Source organism: Pituophis catenifer, unplaced genomic scaffold (genome assembly GCF_029215685.1).
Source record: "Pituophis catenifer annectens isolate HBS135680 unplaced genomic scaffold, rPitCat1.0.hap2 SCAF_1, whole genome shotgun sequence".
In the NCBI taxonomy this organism is placed as follows: Eukaryota; Metazoa; Chordata; class Lepidosauria; order Squamata; family Colubridae; genus Pituophis; species Pituophis catenifer.
The window spans coordinates 153,543,453-153,567,413 of NW_027256881.1; the positions used below are offsets into that span (position 1 = coordinate 153,543,453).

Sequence of the window (23,961 nt, forward strand, 5' to 3'; positions counted from 1 at the left end):
TCAGCAAAGTATTTAACATGAGCAAAATACAGTCTGTCAACAGCTTAGGTTTTAATATAAATAAAATAAAAAGAACCCCCGTCCACAGACTGTATGGTTATGCACCAGTAAATTGCCATTTAGAAGTTTAACAACTTGATTTTACCTGTAGCAGCTTTCCCCATATTGGCAAGCAGTCCTCAGGGGTTTGTTTATGTGAGAACTCTGTTGCATCTCTTGACTTTCCATCATATTTGAAGTATCTATTCCAGCAGCCTGTTTCAGAGTAGTCTCTTGAATATCACCCTGATTGAGTAATGATTGTGACGGCTTTTCCTTATAAACCTGCCTGGTTTTAGAGTTAACACTCTCCAGTTTGTTTTCTTTTATATTTGTTGTATGTACTTGAGCAGGCTGAGACACTTGTCCATCTGACTTGAGGTCCAGATCCAGCTCTTCATCATCCAGCTCATTGTTAAATTGTTCGAACAAACTTTCAGCTTTCTGAGATATTGTTTTACTTCCATTCTGTGGTATTTTCTTTGCAACATCTTTAGTAAATACCCCCTATATCATGTGGAAATTGGTATGAAATTGTTCATGAAACAGATTATAATTTATTGTTATTTATGTGAAAATAGAGTTAATTTAAGATAGATTAATTAATCAATATACAAGACATAACACAATCAAAATTAGACAGGTCCCTGCTTCATGGATCTTATGTATATAAAGAAAAACAACAATGAGAACAATGAATGCTAGAGAATAAAACATAACAATATTAAGGAAAAATGCGGGAATTAAAAGAAAGTTGAAAATTAGCAAACAGCATCTCCCCAAATAACAAGAAGATAGTAAAATCATGTGAAGTATGAGAAAAGGGACTGATTTTGACAGTAAGATCTTGAAATTGAGATTAAAAAAATAAATTTGGATAGAAGAGAATAGTCATAAGCAGAATTTAGTTTAAAGAAGGAACAGAAAAGGGAAGTCAATGGAACGCCTTATTAGGAATATGCAAAAATAATTTCAAGAATAATTCCCACTAGCTAGTAAAAGTGTGGACATTTAAAGTTCTAATATTGGCTATACATGTCTCTAATAGGTATACCTCAATTTTGACATTTCTAATAGCATGAAAAGCAATCTGACTTTCATGAGAAAAAAAATTAGCACAAAACATCAGATATTTTCTTCTAATAGGAACATGTTTGAAATAAATGAATTGGCTGTTATGTGCTTCGGAAGTAGAAAACAGGATGAACCATTTGGACTGTCTCTACTGATAAGGTTCTTCATTATAATGCATTTCTATGAATAGGATAGCAAAACCCAGTATAATCTTGTCCTTGTATATTAATAATATGAAGTATTAATTGAAAAAAATAAAAAAGAATACCTCTTTTAGAAGGGCAGAATCTTCACTTTCAAGAATCTTCTGCTTTTTACTTACACCTGGCTTTACTTCTTCATTACTACCTAATTTGATTTAAAAAAAAACTCTGCTGAACAGAACAATTTTATCATTTAAGCTATGAATAACTGCATATATCAAAGATTTCATACTGCCTTGTTTTAAAAAGAGTAAATTACAATGCATCAAAATTCTGTTTATTTAAGACCAATTCTATTGATTTGTAAAATACTATGCAAAACTGAATAATATACCTAATATGAGATGTAATAGTCTGCACAAAGCAATGCTTTACCGAAGAACCCAAAAATCATTGTGTGACATAGGTGATACAATTTATATGTATCTGTGTCTGTGTGTAACAAAATACATAAACATAATATAATTATAATATAGTTATATGTCTATATGTATGTAATAGTTATATGTATAACAATATGTATATTTTATAGGTCAGTGTACCTCATGCTGGATAGGGAATTCTGGGAGTTAAAATCCACATATTTTAAAGTTGCTGATGTAGAGAAATACTATTATAGGTTACGCTACTCCACCAATACCTACATGTATTGAGGTGGACTTTAGGAGAAACCCTCCCATACTACCACCTCTTACAATACTAGACAATACAGTATCAACCATAGAGACCTTCAAATTTCTAGGTTCTACCATATCTCAAGACTTAAAATGGACACCTAACATCAAAAACGTCATCAAAAAAGCACAAAAAAGAATGTTCTTTCTGAGTCAACTCAGGAAGCTCAAACTGCCCAAGGAGCTGCTGATACAGTTCTACAGAGGAATTATTGAGTCTGTCATCTGCACCTCTATAACTGTCTGGTTTGGTTCTGCAACCCACAAGACAGACACACTTCAGAGGATAATTAGAACTGCAGAAAAAACAATTACTACCAACAAGCCTTCCATTGAGGACATGTATACTGCACGAGTCAAAAAGAGGGCTGTGAAAATATTTACAGACCCCTCGCATCCTGGACATAAACTGTTTCCACTCCTACCTTCAAAATGACGCTATAGAGCACTGCACACCAGAACAACTAGACAAAAGAACAGGTTTTTTCCGAACGCCATCACTCTGTTTAACAAATAATTCCCTCAACACTGTCAAACTAGTTACTAAGTCTGCATTACTATTAATCTTCTGATCCTTCCTATCACCCATCCCCTCCCACTTATGACTGTATGACTGTAACCTTGTTGCTAGTATCTTTAAGATTTATATTGACTGTTTCCCTATGACTATCACTAAGTGTTGTACCTAATGATTCTTGACAAATGTATCTTTTCTTTTATGTACACTGAAAGCGTATGCACCAAGACAAATTCCTTGTGTGTCCAATCACACTTGGCCAATAAAGAATTCTATTCTATTCTATGTATTAAAAAAGCATTCATCATTGTAACAGACACAATTTTCAGCAGTGTATCTATAGTTACTTAAAGAGCATGTTTGAATGAATAAATTATATCCTACTGTATAAGTGACAAAATTTTCCCCGCCTTCTTCATAACGTTAGACATTTATTTCTAAAAAAAATTATTACCGACTAGTGCATACTAATTTTAACTGTCTTTTTTAATATCAATGTTCAGAACCATTCTCCTTGGTTTATAATAAAAGCTACAAAATATGGAAAGTATATTGGCTCCATTCAAAGCAAGGTAAAAAAAAGTGCATTTTGGTTTTGGATTATCATATTAATAAGAAAATAAAATATTTTAAGACTTTAAGACTGTTCAATGTAATTTACATAGACAGTCATTACTAAATACGTCCTTACCTAGGCACAAGCAATAATTTAGAAGACTTAGATTCTGTAAGATTTACCATGTGTAAACACTCTACTAATATTAATTATACCTTTGTACAATCTAATAGATGTATGCATGTTTAAGGACATACAGTTTACAATTTCTGTTTACATAACTATTATTTTAATTTCTGATGTTCTGAAATTCTTAAAATGCAGTTTACATTTAAGATAACGCTAAAAATACATTAGAATTCAGATATAATCTCTTTTGTTCTCTCTCTATACTAAACCAAACAGATTATTGAAGAATCTTTGCTCATTATTCTTTCAAAACTTTTTTTCAGATGAAGAAAATCAACTAATAATAGTGTGTTGTCTTTTAATGGGAACCATCATCAATCTCATGTCTGATTACCATTTCATTACTTAATTAGAAATATAGTTAGTTGGTCCTATATTTGTAAGCAACAATACTTTATAATCAACATAGTACAAAATCCTGATTATGCTGATTTTATCTGATCCCAGTGGAGTATTTTCGTATTTACATATCTCAATTCTGTTGCTGACACAGTATTGAATTTCAAGCAAAAGTAAATGAAATTCTATTATTCCAAACTCCAAAAGGAGAATTTAGTAAAGGCAACTGCCATGATGACTTCCATAGCAAATCTCCACACTTACCATTTTTAGAGGCTGAGGTTGACTGGCTTGAAACCATTAGATCTGCTGGCAGCATCCATTCTGGTAGCTGTCTTTTTCGCTGAGGAAGCCTTGATTCTTCTTTTTTAGGAAGAGTAAACTAAAAAAAAAAAAGTAAATATATTATTAAGTATTTTGCATAGAGATTAAAAAAAGAACAATAATGCACATGAGATCAATGATAATCTTTTTCCGTAACTGCTATAATATTGTTACAATATACCTTATATTCCTATATTTATGGAACTGCATCATGTGCTAGTGAACTCAGGTATGGATGTTCTGAAAGTTCATGAAAACCTAACTGTTCTCCCTGGCCTTGGAGTAGAGTACAGGTAGTCCTTGACTCATAATCAGTTGCTTAACAACCATTCAAAGTTATGATGACTCAAAGTTATTTACAACCTGTCCTGGAAATTACGATTGCTGCATCACCCCTACAATCATGTGATAGCAATTCAGATGCTTTGCAGTTGCTTCACATTTATGATTAGTTGTAGCATCCCATAGTCATGTGATCGTGTTTTGTGCCAGTTTTGCCATGGGCATTAAGCAAATCATTTGCTAAATGACCATGGTAATTCAATAACCATTGTACAAGTAGTTGTAAAATTGAGTCTGGTTATGTGATAACTCAATTTATGACCAAAACAGCTTACTATCAAAATTCCAGACTCAATTGTGATCATAAATTGAGGGCTACAGGTTATTATTATTGTTTCATTTGGTTTCTGTTCTCTTCTAGATGACTATGATTAGTTTCTTGGTTTTTATTGAGTATTGCTCTTGATTCGGAGTAGGCAAACTGCCAAGAATCATTTATTTGTGATAAAAGAGCCTTGATAGTACAGTGGTTTAGTGCACCCTGTTATTAACACAGCTGCCTGCAATTTCTGCTGGTTTGAATCTCTCCAAGGCTCAAGGTTGATTCAGCCTTCCATCCTTTCTAAGGTAGGTGAAATGAGGACCCAGTTTGTGGGGGCAATAAGCTGACTTTGTATAAAATATACAAAAAAGAATGAAGGCTATTGCTTAACGCATTGTAAGCCGCCCTGAGTCTCCGGAGAAGGGCGGCATATAAATCAAATTAAAAAAAAAAATGTATCCTGCCTTTATTGTTTTTACAAGTTATACATGTAAAGATCTGGCAAACATATTTATTACACCTTCCTCTACCTGTTTTCCCCATAACAACCATCCTGTGAGTTGAGCTGGACTGAGAGAAAGGGACTAGCCCAAAGTCATCCAGCTGGCTTTCATGACTATGGTGGGACTTTTGAATTCATACTCGCCCACTTTCTAGCCTGGAGCCTTAACCGCTAGACCAAACTGGCTCTCGAGAGGGGAGGGGAGGGGCAGGGAGGACAGGAGAGGAGAGGATGATAAAATATCCCTTGCTAGACATTTCATAACGCTGTTAAAAACAAACTTCCCCTCTCATAATACCATACTGCTCCCCATCCATGTTGCTTTTAATCTCCAGCCCCAACAAAGACTTCTAAAAACGTTATTCCCAGCAAGTTCAACAAAGACTATTCTACTCACAATAAAGAGATATACTTTCAACCTAACTCTTTCACTGGGTAATGACACTCTTTATATGACAGAAGTAACTTCATCCAAAACCACCTCTCTTGAGATGCCACTTGTGATCACAAGATTTAAACTAGTAATCCAGACAGAATTCATTCACTGTCTGGATTTGAATCTATATTGCATAGGCAGTGGTGAAATTCTAATTATTTTTACTACCGGTTTTGTGGACGTGGCTTGGTGGGCATGATGTGGCTTGGTGAGGTGGCAGGGGAAGGTTACTGCAAAATCTCCATTCCCACCACACGCTGGGACCAGCCAGAGGTGGTATTTGCCGGTTCTCTGAACTACTCAAAATTTCCGCTACCAGTTCTCCAGAACCTGTCAGAACCTGCTGGATTTCACCCCTGCATAGAGGCATAGGAAGACAGGCAGTAATACCTGAGGACATCTTGGATAATAGATTGAGATCTATGTTTTAGCCCAGTGGTCCCCAACCTTTCTGGCTTGACAATCCAGCTGGGGTGGGGGGTGGGAATAGTTCTATGTGAGTGGCAGGCACAAGTGGAGTTTTGCACACAAGCACTTGCCACTCACACAAGTGAAACTGTGCATGTGTATTCGCCCACCGCTCATGTGGCCCGGTTCTGAACAGGCCAAAGCCCAGTAGTAGGGTGGGCCCATGGCCTGAGGGTGGAGGTTGGGAACTCGTTTTACCCTACTGACCCAGTCCTGCCACTACAGCCTCTCTGAAAATAGGTTTTCTATAACCTCATATTTCTTATTATAAGTGAAAAGCATATTCATCATAAAATTCATTTAACATTTCTATGAATAAAATTGCAGTACACCAAAATTGAAAACTACCTTCTCTGGGATTTCGGTAGCTTTTTCCATAAGTGAATGTCCTTCTGGAAGTTGTTTTTTGCTAGAAGGGATTGATGATTGTTCTTAAGGCTGACTGTGAGATCTCATGGTAGACTGCAGAGTTGTGCGGATTTGATCTGGCAGGTCTTCTGCACCACGATTATCATTTTCCCTATTGCAAATAATAAACCTCTTAATGGCAGTGGATTGACACAGATTGCTACACATTACTTAGTAGAAGAAATGAAGAATTAAAAATATAAAATTCTACCCAAAGTTATGATTTGGAACTCAAATTATTTCAGTGGAATTATTTTTATTGTTTCTTATTGTTGCTGCAGTTGTTTTATTTGTTTTAACCCTTTTTATTTTGTTCCTTCAGATCAGTTTTTTGACATCTGGCAAATAGTCCCTATGGTATACTTTGCAAGATTGCAGAAGGAGTTTGCCATTGTCTCCTTCTAAGGTCGGGAGAAAGTGATCGGCCCAAACTCACCAACATAGATTGAAGAAATAAACAAATTCAATAATTTTACCAGACATCAGGGCAGTCCTGGATGCATCCTGAAACATTTAAATATTTGACACAGCCTAATTTCAGTACCTACAACATATTCCAAATTCTACTTTTAAACTATAGATGAATGCAAACCCATGTCTTAAACATTAAACATTATAGTGCCCCCTACTTTGGAACTGAAGGAAGGTATTTTTTTGTTGTGCCTAAAGTTTTTTTTTCTTTTAAAGTTGCCTAAAACTGGTGATGTCCTAATATGAATTATGGAAAAATGTATATTAAACAAATGTGCAAATCTTTCAAATTACATGTCTTGGAATCAAAAGCAGCATCTACAAGAAGCTTTTTTTCTTTAATCTTAAAGGAGCTATGTCTTTTTCCAGGCTTGTTTGCTGCTTGGAAAGCTGATCCCATTGTTGCTGCTAAACAAAGTAGTTCTGCATGCACAGAGGGACAGCTGGAAGCTGCTTCAAAACAGCTGTGCAAACCAGGAAAATATAACAATGAACGGTTGCTTCATGTGCTCCTGCCTGTTCCAAAGAACGCCTTTTAAAGAATTTGTACAATACAATGTAATGAATCCATATGCTATATAATCTTCTGGTAGTTTTTCCATGATAATAGGCATGTACACAAGTGCTACAGTATCTTTTTTTTTTTTTTTTTAGTACAAAACAAACACTGTTCATAGACAGGAGGAAAAAAAGTATTTTATGTTAAATACTATGAATCTAATGCCCTATAAATTTAAGGTATTTATTGCCTGCTATTTTAGTAAAACTAATGTTCCTACTTCATTCTACATCTGGAATGAACTTTTGACAAAAAAAAAATCTTTTACTCTGAAATACTATACAGAAGTTTGCTACAGTGTTGTCCTTGAACATTACAATTTTTGTTACTTTTTGTCATTTTGAAAAAAACTCTGATATTTCAATTATCTAACAATACAAAAACATTGTTTCCTTCCTGCCTTCCTTACAAGATTAGCCCTGTAAAGTGGAAAAAAACAAAGTAAGATTTCTTCCAACAACCGGTTCTCCGAACTACTTAGAAAGTTAACAACCGGTTCTCCTGAATAGGTGCGAACTGGCAGAATCCCACCACTGTATATACGTGTGTGTGCATGTAATATATATGTAATATATATATGTGTGTGTAATATATATGTGTGTAATATATAATATAATATAATAAATATAATATAATATAATATAATATAATAAATATAATATAATATAATATATATTATATATATATGTATGTATGTATATATATATATATATATATATTATATGTATGTATGTATGTATGTATATATATATATATAAATTTGTACACGTTGCATATGTACAATTGTTACAGAATTTGTCTTAATTTTTTTTATGTTGAAGAAAGGAATACCTGCTAACAGCTAACTTGAGATAAAGAATAGCTACCACTTACCATGAGTCAAACATAATTTGACTCATTTAGCATACTGTATGTCAGACTATATTCTAAGAGGCAATTTGGCACTGAAACTCACTGATTCAACATCAAATCTCATTATCTTAGTAGGTTTTCCTTTTCCAGTGGAGTACACAGAATCTGGAAGATATATTTGTCTACCAACAGAGAAAAACTGTCACCTGGACACAACTGATACCCCTTATCTCTGTCCAATGGAAATAGTTGGTCATCTTCAACAGGCCAATAAAAACAAGGGTTCACATGGATCTGCCAATTAAGAAGACTCTTAGTACAGATATCAGTGAAGACCTTGTAAGACATAATAGGTTTAATTAATGTGCACTGATTCCATTACAATACAACTTATTCTGGGAGAGATACCGTAATTATTTTAAACTACACTGAGAAAATGCTTATTATATATTAATTGCATTCACAGACCACAAATAAGGTATACTAGTACAGGATCAAGAAAATTCCTTGCATGAAGTATTTCTGTCAATTTACACTCCTGCCAAATGCCACTACAGAGAAGTTCAGGCTTCCTTACGGGGAGCTGAACAATAATGATAACAAGCCACAATGATGTCAAATGATTCTTTTGCACAAATGGCACAATTATATAACATCTGATATGCAAGCCAGAACATTTCTTGCTAACATCACGACACACATATAAATGTTTTTTGCCCACCATGAATGTTCATGCTATAATGGAAATAAGAAAACTAAAGACTATTGGATTACTGAAGATAAATAGCTGTTCTTTCAATCCTATCTCACAAATATATTCACTAGAACCTTAGGAAATGAAAAGAGAAATTTTAAATAATGGCTGATTGTATTTTGAAGCACAGCACTTCAGTTGTTCATTTCAATAGCCATTTCTCTTTTCAACTTTCTATGTAAGTCTAGAAAAATAGGTAGCTCTTTTAACAGTAGAAGTAACAGATTCTTAAATAAAAGTTAGACTCAGCTGGTATATCACAGTAGGTAAAAATATAATTGGAGAACCTGTTGGTCATTACAGCATGTAAACTAGAAGAATAGAAAAGGTAAATGTGCTTTGGATTCAATGCAGATACTTTTTCGGTATCTGTTCACAGGTCTTTAAAGAAAACATGATTTTTCCTGGGTTTGCACAATATTGAATCAATGTGTGGGCTTCAGAAAATATATTTGCAGAAATGATGTAATAACAGGATAGCAAAATATGCCTGATTCAAGTCTCCTGCTTATGGCTACACAAGCCTATGGCTTACAATATGTGAACCAAATCAAGGATTCAGATTGTATTTTAGTTATTAAATGCAAAACAGACTTAAAAGTATATTCTGAAAAAGTATTTTCTATTTTTTAATCCTCAATCTCTATATGTAAATATACATATTTTGAATTCTACCATTTTAACCTCTTTCAATGTAAGGCTAAAAATGAAAGGGATATTCAATATTAGAAACAAACTTAGTTTGTTTTACACTGAAAAATAGCAAACACTACCCACTGGTTTGATGCTAAACTGGTCACCAACTACTTTCAGAATAGCATGCTTCCTGGAAATGTTTTTATCTGTAACCTGGAAATAGACAATTTAATTATTTCTCAGCAGATAAGAGGATAAAATAATGGGAAAAATCATTGTATAAATAAGCTATCTCCTTCAAAGAGAAATTCTTTAGTTTTACCTATGAAAATATGTTACCTATGAACATTCCGTTCATCCTTTTACACACAGTAAAATATGCATGGCAACTCATATGCCGAATACTGATTAAGATATCCAATTAAGAACGAAAAGGGCTAATTTAAATACATATTCATATTAAGGCAGAGAGAAAGGAGGAAAACAAAAACAAAAAAGCACCTCCATTTACTTTCTATATCTATATTCACTATCTATAAAATAGACAGTGAAAAACTACTAAAGACAGAACTCTTCCACCCTAGCAGCAATACAGAATGGGAGCTTCAGAAGATATGTATAATCATGCAAACAATATCTAAGTACATTCATTTGTGCACTCCTATTAAAGATACAAAGCCTTGTCCTTTTTTGGACCATCTATACTACTACATCATGGCTAATGGGTCAAAATACAAGCATGAAACATTATTCCTAAATGATTTCAACTGTGATCCATCAAATCTGAACACAAAAATACAATATAAAAAATTGTCTTGTGGTTTTTTATTGTGGTCGTCCATTTAGATTTACACAGATCTAAATAACTGGAAAAACCATTAAACTAAAAAGAAAATAGTGAACATAATTATAATTTCAAGTATGTTATAATACACAACTATAGTACACAATATGCACTTCAAGAAGTACAATTGTGGGACAGGAGTTCCTACACAGAACTTGCATATTGTGACCTCTAGTGGAAAATACGATATATGGACTCAATCAAGTACATAGCATATTATCAGTATGAGTCTTCTTTCAACCATTGTTAAGTAAATGGTAATCTGCAAATTAGAAAGCACAATCGCAAGCGTTTATGAAATAAAAAATGACTAAAACATTCTTGTTAAAGAAAATGTTATAACTTTCAGAAACAACTTGAAAACTGAGATGTTATTCCAGTAGTAAACCTGGCTATTTTAGATTTCATGGTTATCCATCTGTATTTATTGCTTACGTTGGTTTTTCTTTTTGAATTTTACATCTTTGTATTCCTTTAAATGTTTATTTGTATCAGAAATACTTCTTTGTTTTCTTAACATTATAATGAATATATGTATGCTTCTGAACTCAAAAAGAGGTTAGCATGCTGAAAGATGCCATAAAAATTAATTCAAAGAGGATAAAACAAAAGGCTTCTGGTTGAAGAAATGGTAGACTGAAAATGGCTATGTGGAAAGCAGAGCTGATGACTGCAGTGGAATGAAGAGACGTCAAGTCTCTTTGATTATTCCTCACCAGATAAACAGGAGACTTGAGAACTCTGGTAAGTAAGTACTTCAGACTGCTGTTCCTCTCACAAGGTGACAAGATAGGGGTCTCCTGCTGGTTCAAAACTCTAGGAGAGGAGGAACAGCCATCTTGCTCAAATTCAGTCTGAAGTTTTTAATACTTTTATACTTTTTCTTTTTCTTTGCTACATACATGGTTTTCTTTTCTATTTTTCTTCTATTTTTCCTTTTTTATTTTCTACACTATTTTTCTTTATAGTTTGAATTAGTTTTTACCATTGCAATTATACACTTTAATAAAATTACTATAAACCAGTGTCACTGGTTGCATTTGCATAGCAACAGAAATTTCTGGGAAGAGTATTTGCATTCAGCTCTAGAATCTTTACTTTTTACTCATTCTTTTAGAAGTTAGACTTGAGAGGGGGCTACCAGCTGGTGAACCTCCAGCAAACTTTATGGCTGAACTGCGATTAGAGCCAGGGCTTTGCTTTTTGCAACTAAGTGTTATGCAATCCTCTCAAGATAAGGGAAGAAACCATATCCTCTCATAATAAATCCACACCTAGGAAGGGATCTACATATCTGAGGGCAATATTCCTTTCCAGTTTTCAAATGACCTCAGGATCAAAGCCTTGGTCAAGAGCGCCTCAAATCAAATCCCAGATCAAGTTGGAATCCCAAATTATTCTTCTGTCAACCAAACCACAATACAAGCTATATTAAAGTTACCAGTCAACATATAAATTACAATGTGCATATAAGATCTGATCAGGGTGGATTTGATTTAAATCAACTTGATTTAAATCACTAGTAAAAAGGCTTGATTTAAATCAACTTGATTTAAATCATAATTTTTAAAGAGCAACTGTCATCTCTTCCCACAGCAGCTCCTCCTCTGACCCCTGTTGACTCACCGACAGTCCCATTCACTTTAATGAGATGGCTGGTGATGCAGCAGTGACACAAGGTGAGGGATGTGGCAGGCAGCAGGTGCTCTTTAGTGTTATATTTATAAGCTGCTTAAGTTTCACTTTCATTTTTACTGCTTGCCCTTCCTCCTCACACTTAGAGCCTGGTGATACAGATGCATTTCTCTTCAAACAATCATAGTTTGTAGTACATATATTTGCAAAACAATGGGATAAAGGAATATGCCTGAACTTTGTTTTATGATTTATCTCATGGTTACTGTGAAATTGTGTGAATGCATCAATGCAGTGCATGTTATCTCAGCTTGTAGAGCTTGGATTCATTGAGTAAGTCTACCAAAAATGTAAATATTGCAGAATATACAGCCTCATGCTACATAACTAAACTCCATTTCATGCTGAATAGACTAAATTATTAATGTATCTTAAATAGAAAACTATCTTTAGATAGATTTTTTACTCCAAAAGCATTTTATTAAAATAAATTTGATTAAAAAAAGTAAAAATCCAATTTAACTTTTAAAAATCCATTTTTTTATTTTTTAAAAAATCGATTTTTATCCACCCTGGATTTGGTGAAATGATCTGGACTCCTCTAACCATACTCTTAAAGTGACTCAACCAAGCAACATTACTTCTTTTAGCCCTTCCACCTTTACATCTTTTGTTGTTGTTGTTGTTGTTGTTGTTGTTGTTGTTGTTGTTGTTGTTAGTTTGCAAACGAAGTCCATTAAATCTTATTCTTCACCAAGCTTTTGCAAAAGACAAGTCCCCTAATAAGACTAGCGGGGCGGTCTCGTTTCTTTGAATGCATGACTAGGTAAAGGACGCTGTAATAGATTCTGTAAAAGCATGCCAAGAACCTTGAATAGCCCCCATCAAGGTAAAAGGTATTCAAATTTGTTTCAGCAAAGAGCCGTCTTGGAAGGAAAGGTAAACTTCGCGAGTGGACGGTCTGATTCAATGTAAAGGAAGTGCGAACTCGCTGCCAGTGCCGTTCGTCCTCTCAGCCAACTACACAAACATACTAAGGCAAACTGGCACCTCTTTGGCGCACCGCTGTGATACTTACTCCCAAAAAAGAGCTTCGTCCTATCACTGTCTCCCCGAGCGGCAGCAGCAAAAGCAGCCCCCGTCCACTGGCACTAACTGAAACCCAGACTTGGTAACAGGCCTCTCGCATTTCCTCCCCCCGGATGAAAGATTCCACAAGGGGGAAGAAAAAATAGCAACGTACCGTCCCTTCTTGTATATATCCCTCCTATCTCCTGAACTGAAGCATACCGTTCCGGAGTAACCAACAGCTCGCTGCCTTTTAAGAGAAACACGCCCATAACTGCGCCACAAATCCACTACGGAAATTCCTGCCTCATCACCAAACTACAGCTCCCAAAATGCTTATCGGCAAATGCGGGTGTTTCGGGAACCTCTGGTTACGTAATTTGCAATGGGGAAGAAACAAAAAGTAAATAAACAAATTCGAATGGAGAAGCCGTTAAAACCGTTAGCGGAAAAGAAGGGCTGGGAGCCAGGTGAGCGGCCTCGAGTCTCCTGCGTTCCTGTGTGACGTCGCGATTGCATCCAATCACCGAATAGGGCGGAGCTGGGGAGCGGGGCAATTAAATAGCGGCGACAGGCTATTCGGGAATGGGGTTCCTAGCTTTCATTTGAGAAGAAAGGTGTCTCGAGAAGGTTGTGGCAATCTGTTGACGTACATTCTGAGGCGAATTCCTTTCAGTTTCGTAAAATTATACAGAACTGATATAGCAAGTGCACAAATTCCCCGTCATAATATCCAAAATTCGCCATGAGGGGTCCTTGGTGCTCCGTCCCCCGCCCCTTAAGAAAACGTGTTTTATAGAAGACAAACTTATGAATTGCAAAACAGATGTTGATACAAAATTACATGTATCTAACTTTTAAAAGTGAAAATTTCAAGCCCAACCCCATGACTCTCTAAATGTTGCCAAAAGTCTCCAGCTGGCTGGGGTTATTGGGATTTCTGGAACGCCAAAATTTCCCCAAACCTGCTTTGAGAACAAAGATCTTTATCCATCCAATAAAGGAGAATATTTGTAGCTCAATGTTGAATGAGGGATACACTCTGAGCTTGGTTGTTTTCTTGCAGATGTTTCATTACTCAAGTAACCAGCATCGATGATGTTACCTAGTCTGGGTAATGAAATGTCTGCAAGAAAACCAAGCTCAGAGAGCACCAAGGATCCCTCGTTTCAACCCTGAACTACAAATAGTCTCCTTTAAAGTTTGGCATTCCTAACAATTGTATATGCACCCACAAACACAACCCATCCTGCAAACAACCAAACTTCTGGGAGTGCTAAAGACTCCACAGTTCATCCCTAAACTACATATATTTTCACTTTTTATTACAGCCCAGCTGCAACCGCAAGTAAAAAACTTACATATTTCAGGAGGGAGCTAATTAGTGTGTTTGTGTTTTTTATTCTAATTCAATGCATGGAATTTTTATTTGAGGTGTATGTAAATTTGATGACTATTAAAAAGTAAGATTCAGTACTTTAAAAAAATATTTTAGAAAGAATCCTCAAGACTCTGTTCAAAGTCACTAACTCCCAAAGAGAGAAACATAGTTTTTGATCCCTTTAAAATTATGAAGTTTATATTGATAATTGCTTTGCATTGAAACACCCAATGTTTTAAGCCACCCAATTTTAAATCCTAGGGAAACTGTAGTCAAGTACTCTAGTACTTATATCTTCAAGGACTGCTTATTTGGGTGACTGCAAAACAACTGCCAATTCTTTTGTTACCAGTGAAATTTATTTACATTTATATAAGACCTTTAGCTTCTTAGCTTATTACTAAATCAGCCTCTCGTGCCAAGCTCCTGTACTCATGCATTTTTCTCCTGATGTTGAAATACCAGGTTACAACAGAGTATCAGCCCCACCAGACATTCCAGGCTTCTGTGGGTTTTCCCCCTTTCACCATCTTGCTGCAAAAGCCTTAAGGGACATTTTTGTGAGAAAATAAAGTATTTTAGCTAGTTGATGAGCAAGGGGTGTCTCTTTTTTTAGAAGAATGGTTCAAGATCATTGACAGCATCACTTAAATTTTCCTCCCAACCACACTACCAAATTTGTCAAGCTGCAGTAACAGAAGGAATCAGACCATGCTTGTCAGGCTGTGAGCTTTATGTAGGAATCAGAAGTCATTTAAAACTGAAGATTCAAAACTTTAAAAATGATAGTTATTGGTTCAATCAGAAAATCAGTTTTTTGACATATAAATATGTAGACACCACCTATGCCATCTATACTATTCTGTCATATATCTTCAGAATCTGATCATTACATTTACAGGCCTTGGTTACAGTCATAATGTAGGATCATTGACTTACAATGGAGTTTATATGAATATGGATGAAAGTGTTAAACTTGGCTTGGGAGACCAATTGCAAATCTACTCTCTGCCAGTCACTTGGGACCAGTTGGTCTCAACCTAGCCTATCTCACAAGGTTCTTGTGAAAAAATAATGGAAGATCACCATGTAAACCATGGTGATCTTCCTTTATTTTTCCTTTCTTCGGTTCTGGAAGAAAAGGCAGGATATAAAACTAACCAATCAATTAATAAATAAATACACATGAATGATACTCAGATAGACCATGAATGTATCCTTGCCTTCAGGCAAACCAATCATCCTAAGTGGCCTTTTTTGTCTGCCAGTGACACTGTGCTCCATTCTACATAGAGGAATATTTTCCTTCAAGCAGACAGCCAAAACAATTTTGTTGCAGTCATAGAAACTTTTGTCCAGCTTTCAAGGAACAAACGAATGTAAGTTGGAACTGAATAGAGTAATAATAATAATCTCAGTGGCTTTTGATACCATCGACCATGGTATCATGCTGCAGCGGTTGGAAGAGTTGGGGGTGGGGGGCACTGTGTTGCGGTGGTTCTCCTTTCTCTCTGACAGGTCGCAGTCTGTGTTGGCAGGGGGGCAGAGGTTGACCCCGAGGCGCCTTATATGTGGGGTGCCACAGGGGTCGGTCCTCTCGTCCCTTCTGATCAACATTTATGTGAAGCCACTGGGTGAGATCATCTGTGGTTTCGGGGTGAAGTACCATCAGTACGCTGATGACACTCAGCTGTACATCTCCACTCCGGACCACCCCATGATGCCCTTGAAGTAATGTCCCGGTGCCTGGAGGCCGTGCAGATCTGGATGGAGAGAAACAGACTCAGGCTCAACCCATCCAAGATCGAGTGGCTGTGGTTTCCGGCGTCCCGATATAGTCAGTTGGTGCCATCACTGACTATTGGGGGCGAGTCGTTGGCCCCCACGAAGAGGGCTCGCAACTTGGGCGTCCTCCTGGATTCACGACTGTCTTTAGAAGAGCATTTGACAGCCGTGGCCGGGAAGACTTTCTATCAGGTTCGCCTGATCCGCCAGTTGCGTCCCTTTCTGGATCGGGACTCCTTACGCACGGTCACTCATGCCCTTGTCACTTCTCGCCTGGACTACTGTAATGCTCTCTACATGGGGCTCCCCTTGAGGAGCACCCAGAGGCTCCAACTGGTGCAGAGTGTGGCCGTGTGGGTGGTTATGGGAGCGACGTGGCGTTCCCATGTAACACCTCTCCTGCGCGAGCTGCACTGGCTCCCGGTGGTCTTCTGGGTGCGCTTCAAGGTTTTGGTTACCACCTTTAGAGCGCTCTATGGCTTAGGACCTGGGTACTTACGGGACTGCCTGCTGCCACAAGTAGCCTCTCACCGGCCAGTACGCTCTCATAGAGAGGGGCTCCTCAGGGTGCCATCGGCCAAACAGTGTCGACTGGCGGCCCGCAGGAGGAGAGCCTTCTCTGTGGGGGCACCTGCTATCTGGAATGAGCTCCCCCCAGAGATACGGAGGATCCCGGATTTACGCACCTTCCGCCGTGCCCTCAAGACCTTTTTATTTCAACAGGCTGGCCTGGCCTAACTTCCCTTTTAATTGTATATTTTAAATTTGTCTTAAAACATTGGGAGTGTTTTAATCTGTTTCGGGCCAAATTTATTTAATGGTTTTTTATATTGTTTTTAAATTTTGTAGTCTGTGTGTTTTATCTCTTTGGCTGATCACCGCCCTGAGTCCTTCGGGAATAGGGCGGTATATAAATCTAATAAAATAAAATAAATAAATAAATAAATAATGTGTATTAGTAATAAAGTAGTAATTATGTCTATTAATGTATTAATAAAGTAATAATTAAATATTAATTAAAGTAAAATAATAAAGTAATAATTATTAGATTTATAGCCTGCCCTTTTTTCCAGGTTCATATTCACACTGAAGCAATACAGTCAACTTAATTGTTTCATATGGCGGATAAATGTATTGTATGTGCAAAAATCTGATAGCAATTATTTCCTTTGGCTCAGATTGGTAAACTTGTCTCTGTATAATTGCTATTTTTCAGTTAGTGTATCACTTCAAGATGCTCCATTTTAACTGAATAGAAAAAAATATGCCTGCCTGTGTGGACACACACACACATCTCTAAATATGTTCCTTAAGAAAGGCAAGGTATCATTTAGAAAAAACAATAAGCAATAGTATTAAAACCAAAATTCCCAAAATGATTGTGCTCACAGTCACTATATACAGAGAGATAATTTAGCACTGATATTTAGCCAGAAATGGTGTTTTAATGATATTAAATAGCAGCAAATGTTTCTAAACAGAGTTGATTACAGTTTCATTTCTGATACTTTTATTTTTTTTCAGAAAGGCTGACTGGTATTTAAACAAGTCTAAACTATGAAAAAAGGGTCTAAACATAAATCATCTAAACAAAACCAGCAGACTGTTCCAACAACTACTTGTAAGAAATTGTTCTTTAAATCTTCCAAACAGAAGAAACACAACAGTCAAGGGGATTTTGTGAAACTATTTCCTCTAGAAGTCAGCTTAAAGATTTTTAGCAAACTTGACATTCATAGCTTGTGCAATGCTGCAATAACTTGCAAGAGCTGGAACCAAACCATTGAGCATTGTGATGATTTATGGAAACACCATTGTTTAAATATAAGAGCTGTCTGTCAGCGAGAGGTTGATGGTGACAGAGGAAAAGGGTACTCATGGAAGGTAAGTTTAATTGAGGCTTGATTATATTATGGTTTCTTATATCCAGATCTAATATCTCATGCACAGTATCACTAAGTCTTTTGGTACAGTTGAAATTCATCAAGTTATTTAGGGTTTTTACTTGACAGGTTGATCTGTACTATAAGACTATGTTACTTGCCTTATTTTTTTATAAAACTAGAAAGAAATATGACAGGAGACAATATATTTCTGTAAGCAATGCTTTTAAATTTTGCACCTTAAATTATGTCTAGTAAGCAATTGGCAAACACTATAGATCAAAGATCCTTATAACTATTTAACATATCTATTTTACAATATATCTTGACAGTAACAAATTGCAATGTCTAAAACTGTCATTTTATTATCAAAATATAACAGCATGTTCCTAAGGGTCTCAAGATATGTAATAAAATGCCTAGCAGAATCCGCTGTCAAAGTTGCACAGGTGTAATTAAATAGTATAACAAATATGTACTGTGATATTAAAAAAAAGGGAAAAGACCTTTTGGCTGGTGATATGATTAGGTTCAGAAGAGAAAGAATGAAGCTCTTCATCCAACTCTCCATTTCTTTAACCTAATCCACTTCAACTACTTTTTTTAAAAAAAAATCAGTAAGCATATTGGTTGTAACATTAATGGTTTAAGCTCTGAATCTTCTAGTTTGAGAATGTAATAGTTTCTATGAATCACTAGTGGGCAGCAATATATTAGAAGTCCAGTCTAATCTTTTTTTCCCCTAGAATAAATCATCCTTAAAATACCGATTTCAAAAGACTTGCAATACTAATGAAGGGAGTTCACAGAGTTTTCACATAGTGAAATTATTCTTCACATAGTGGAAAAATTGGAATAATCTGTTTTGAAGCCAGCTTTTAAGAAGATAAGAGTTGATTCCTCCCTCCAATTATGGAATTGCTTGCAAGATAAGGCTTTTTATACATAAGAAATCTATGTTTTGTATCTTTATTTATATCTCTTTCCTTTTGTTCTCTAATTGCTTTTATCAGGTCACGCTGCATAGAAACTACTGGAAAAGCAAAATAAAGTATGAATGGCTGAGTGGAAAATATAGCAATATTCAGTCACGGAGTAATTTGCCAGAAAAATGTATGTATCCTATGGATGTGGATACCTGGGGAGAAATCTTGGAAGCTGAACTGGAAAGAGTTTTATACAGAGGAAATTAGAGAAGAGGAAATTGTGTGTGCGTATATGTATTTGTGTGTGTGCCTGTATATTGTACATTTTTTGTAGTTTGGTTTGTGGCTGCTTTATACATGTTTATTTAATTTTACACTTTCAGAATTGTAAATATTTTAATTCTTTATTACATAAATAATGTATAATATTTATTAAATTGGTGGCTTCTAAATGATTAGAACTGCTATTCCTTTCAATGCAAGCATGCAAGTCCATTAATGGAAATGATGGAAATTGTAATGTAAAACTTACGGAGGATATATAGGTTACAATATGTATCCTTAAAGTACATTGATTTGGAAGATCTTTGCTGAACAGTTTGATTTATCTTTGGTCATTGATCAAAATAAAGAATGGTTGAGTAATCTGATTTATTTGCTTATAAACATTTTGTTTCAAGATTGCAATTAAAGGTATTGATTTGAAATTAAATTCCACTGTTGCGATCATCCTGGCGGGCTCCTCATGAATAGTCCAGATTAGAGAAAACACAAGGACAGGTGTTTCTCGGGATGAGAGAGCAAAGCACACAGCCTCGCAATCTCTTTTATTAAGCAAGGGTATTGGGCGTATCAGAAGGCATGATTACAGCTATACATTCTCATATTACATCCGTGATACAAAGGATTTTTTCCATATCTGGACATAACTTTCACATCCTACCATATTACAGTAAATCACATGAATTCTAGGAAAGCGATACCTAACGCAGAAACAAAACTTAACTCTTGCTATGTTATCATATTTGGCTTCGTTCCCAGCATCCCATCACCTGCCAACTGAGAGGCCCCGTTACCAGAGATCTACCTCAGTTGTCAGGAATGTTAGTTCAAAGGGATTGCTACACAGTTTCTGTTCTACAATATTATGAACAAAGAGAGAACGAATAGGGCCCTTCAGTGATCATCCAAATGAACCCGCTTTTCATAGTCAGATTATTTTGGTGCTAAGCTCCGTACACGTGTCCAACCAGCTAGACTGGTCTACACATATACTATGGCCACCTGATTCCCACATTCCACTGTGGTTTTTAAATTTTAAAATAGGCCTATATATGTGTGTGTGTGTATAGATGTATAGATTAGGATTAAAATCCAAAATCATTACTCAAAATTGTAATATAGTTTTTTACCCACAAAGCCTAATTGACACAGAATATGTCTTTAAGACAGTTGAATAGAATTCTTATTTAAAAAAAATCATCTGAAAATTATAACAATTATGACAATACTTGTTATTTTATCACAAACCAAACTCATGAGAATTAAATCTATGAATGAGTCATACCAAAACCTCAGTGAGAACTAGACCCACAGCCTATTAATTACACAAACACTTCCTTCTAAGTTTCATAGACCAATAATGTCAACTTTAAACAAAACAAAAAAATTACATCCCTTCAAAAAAAAAAAAAAAAAAAGCAACTGATATTTTCACAGAGATTTGAAATCTGAAAGGGTTGATAGAATCAAGAACAATATTTTGTGATAGCCAAGCCAACTATTTCTTCAACTGCAGATCTTTGAATCTACTCCCCACCACACCCCAAAATAATTTTTTGGTAGGTATCCAGGGATTGAGAGGATGTGATAAACTTTGTGAGCAATGTCATACTGGGCTATAGCAAGAAAGGGAGTAACTAACAGGTCTGCAACACTCACGGTGCAACAGCATTGCAAGTTCCTTTCTTCATTTGTTGTAGTTATTGACCCGTTCCTATTATGGCTGTGTAAGATCATTTATTGGCTTAGTTTCTTCTTGTACAAGAGGCATTTTAGGGCACAAGAGGGAGGCAGGAAAAATCTATTGCATGAGCTTTCCTTGAAGTATTTCTTTTGTGTCACTTCAATGACCTGTTTCTTTCCATTCTTTCTTCTCTTTAACTTTTTTAATGTTGAGGAATTTGAATTCTTTAAAATATGCAAAAAATTATGTAACATGATTATCAGCAATTATAACCAGAGAATATTAATTGAATAATAAGCACTCTGGCTGGGTTAGCATTCTTACAAATGTATTAACATCTGACAGTAAACTAACATCCAAAGCTTGAGATTGTATCTAATGAAAATGTGTGTACATTTGTAACTAGCTGTCCTTTATACCACATACATTCATTGAAGGTAAACTAGAACATAAGCAAATTATTTCTAGTTTGTATAAGTGAGATAGCTAAATAAGAAGATTATATTACAGCGTATGATCACAGTCATTTGCTCAATTTGGAGTCTGAAATTTATTTTGTCTGAACTTCTGGACTGTGGAATTCTGGATTTCTCTCAGTAGAAGGATGATACTGATATAGGCTGAGCTAAGCTAGGAGTAAAACTTACTTCTAGGTAGCCATCGAACCAATAGAACATTTATACATGAATTCAATGGATCTTGCTCATCTACATTCAGAGTGCAATGCTATACTGTGCAAAGAATTTTAGTGAAGCAGTTTCTTTACTTTCTCACTAGTATTTCCGGAAGAACAGAATGTATAATTGACAAACAGACAAGTGAAGAAGCTAGAGATGAAGACAAGTATAGTATCTTTCAGAAGCAAGTAAATTCAAAGTCGGAAATGAAGCAGAGGACAACACAAAAACACATATTTGAATCCACATTTTGGTGACTCAACCTCAAGCGTGAACTTTTTAAAAAGAAGTCAAAGGAAAATAATGTTAAGATCATTTGTGCAAACAGTTTGAGAGAATAATAAAATAGTTCTTTAAAAAATATCTTATTAACCAATAGCAGAAAGGCAAAACATACAGGGGAAAAAAAAGAACAATGTTTAATTAACATTAGCTTAAAACCTAGCTGAAAAATAAAAAAGGGGAGGATGGAAATAAGATTTTTTTAAAAAAAAAAATAGCAAGATGTTGATATTTCAGGGACACTATTCTTAATTTTGCTCTAATCTTGCCCAAGATGATGTTTAAAACAAACAGTCTTCAAAAGTCATATGTGATCCTTAGCTTGAAAAAGAAAACAAAAAATGCAACTCTTGATTTATGGAAATGATTGGGGAAAACCACCCAACTTTAAAAAATATTTATTATAATTTTAGTGGGGCTTTTTTAAGACCGAAGAAGGAAAAATAGTAACCACATACTGTAATAACATTAAAGAAAAAAATTAATGGCTGTTGTCATGCAAGAACAATTTAGTTCTAGATGCATTTCAATGGCTACAATTAACATGGTTTCAAATATATGGAATGTTAGGATTTCAATGACCTCAGATTTGTGCTAAGTTTATTATATTATGATCTTTAAGCTTCCCTACATCTTTTTTTTTTTTAAAAAGTGAGCGCTACCATGTAGACACCAAAATACCAAGAAATTACAAAAATTTAAATCTACTGTGTCTTTTTCTCTCTTGGTATGTTTCTTGGTATGTAAGCATACCCATTTTAAAATAAAATTTTAAACTTACTTATTTTAAATGGATATGCTCTCATTTTGTGGTTGCAAGCTGTTTATAAACCTCCACACACTGTACAACTGAAACCTTTAATACATAAAACATGATTCACAGCTGTGGTTTGAGAATTTCTAGTCTGGTCTAATAGTATAGCTGACCAAGAACTAGTCATGAGTTCTCCCAGTGCCGCCGCCATGCTCATCATTGGACTCGCCAGCTCTAATGATTGCAGCTCTTTGCCCCCCCACCCTGTGTGCACTCACGTTTGCAAATTGATAGCGAGGGTAAGTGAATACCACCACATACATACATACATACATACATACAAATGCACAGGTGAGTTTCTGATATGTTTTCTGTTTTCCCTTCATATGGCACTTTCGTGAGGAAATGTATCACAACTTCCATAGTGCCAAACCAGAGAAACTATAAGCATAATAATTCAACATACTGTATCTAGAGGACTATTCCAATAATGCTCAGCTGGGTTCTAGAGATTGCAGCCAGTTGGTCACATAGTTTCTGAATTTTCTCAGAGATATTGTATTTGTGTTGTTACTACATTTATGCTTTTCTATCAGCATACACACATTTAATGCAGATGGTTATGTTTTGAGTCCATAATGGTGAGATAAATTCTCTCTCTGCATTGGTGTGGACCTTAGCCCCAGTGACTTCTTTTAACTATTTAAAACAGATACTGTACAATAATAAATTAGATATCCTGTTTCCTTGGTTTGCAACATATGATAGCATATTTTTAATTATGAGAGTACTTGAATGGTAACAACCACATTGCAAATTATCAAGGAGGCAGTAGCTCTCGGAGCAAGCTTTATCTTCTTCCTGTGGCTTCCTTTAAAGTTTTGAGTCACTGAAATATCCATGTTCCTGTCAACATTGACTGATTTACCATAATGGCTTGTTGTGAGTAGGTTTCTATGGAAGGCATATTCTTACAACTCATTCCAAAAAACTGAATTTGCATGAATGTCAGGATGAGTAGTTTTCCTATGATCATTTTTACCTGAGCTGTTTTCTCATTTAAAAAAGAGGTTTCGAAATTAGAACTGTACAACATGAAGTAAAATCTGCTACAGTAGAGACCTTAATATGGAGAATCATAAGCTGAGAATTATC

General features: G+C 35.5%; 2 protein-coding genes across 5 annotated transcripts in view; one reads left to right on the forward strand and one right to left on the reverse strand.

Annotated features, from left to right (window-relative positions):
* APLF (aprataxin and PNKP like factor) overlaps positions 1-13,485 on the reverse strand; it is a 35,080-nt gene extending 21,595 nt beyond the window's left edge. Inside the window, exons 1-5 of one of the 2 annotated variants that reach the window (XM_070933065.1) lie at positions 13,328-13,485; positions 6,274-6,445; positions 3,856-3,973; positions 1,382-1,461; positions 146-546 (exon numbers count right to left, since the gene is read on the reverse strand). In XM_070933065.1, coding sequence (XP_070789166.1) covers positions 146-546; positions 1,382-1,461; positions 3,856-3,973; positions 6,274-6,303 — 629 coding nt within the window. In that variant the 5' untranslated portion in view covers positions 6,304-6,445; positions 13,328-13,485. Of the gene's footprint in view, positions 1-145; positions 547-1,381; positions 1,462-3,855; positions 3,974-6,273; positions 6,446-13,162; positions 13,292-13,327 lie in introns of those variants that run through there. The other variant, XM_070933063.1, reaches the window with a different exon arrangement.
* A 44-nt stretch (positions 13,486-13,529) lies between these two features.
* On the forward strand, positions 13,530-19,777 carry FBXO48 (F-box protein 48). 3 transcript variants are annotated; one of them, XM_070933067.1, is made up of 4 exons: positions 13,530-13,622; positions 15,802-15,912; positions 17,843-18,202; positions 19,215-19,777. In XM_070933067.1, exons 3-4 carry the CDS (start codon positions 17,876-17,878, stop codon positions 19,392-19,394), a joined length of 507 nt encoding a protein of 168 aa, XP_070789168.1. In that variant the 5' UTR covers positions 13,530-13,622; positions 15,802-15,912; positions 17,843-17,875; the 3' UTR covers positions 19,395-19,777. The 3 variants fall into 3 exon arrangements, with proteins under 3 accessions (XP_070789168.1, XP_070789169.1, XP_070789167.1); XM_070933068.1 differs by lacking the exon at positions 15,802-15,912 and having other exon boundaries at positions 17,847-18,202; XM_070933066.1 differs by lacking the exon at positions 15,802-15,912 and having other exon boundaries at positions 13,533-13,622.
* The last annotated feature ends 4,184 nt before the right edge of the window (positions 19,778-23,961 follow it).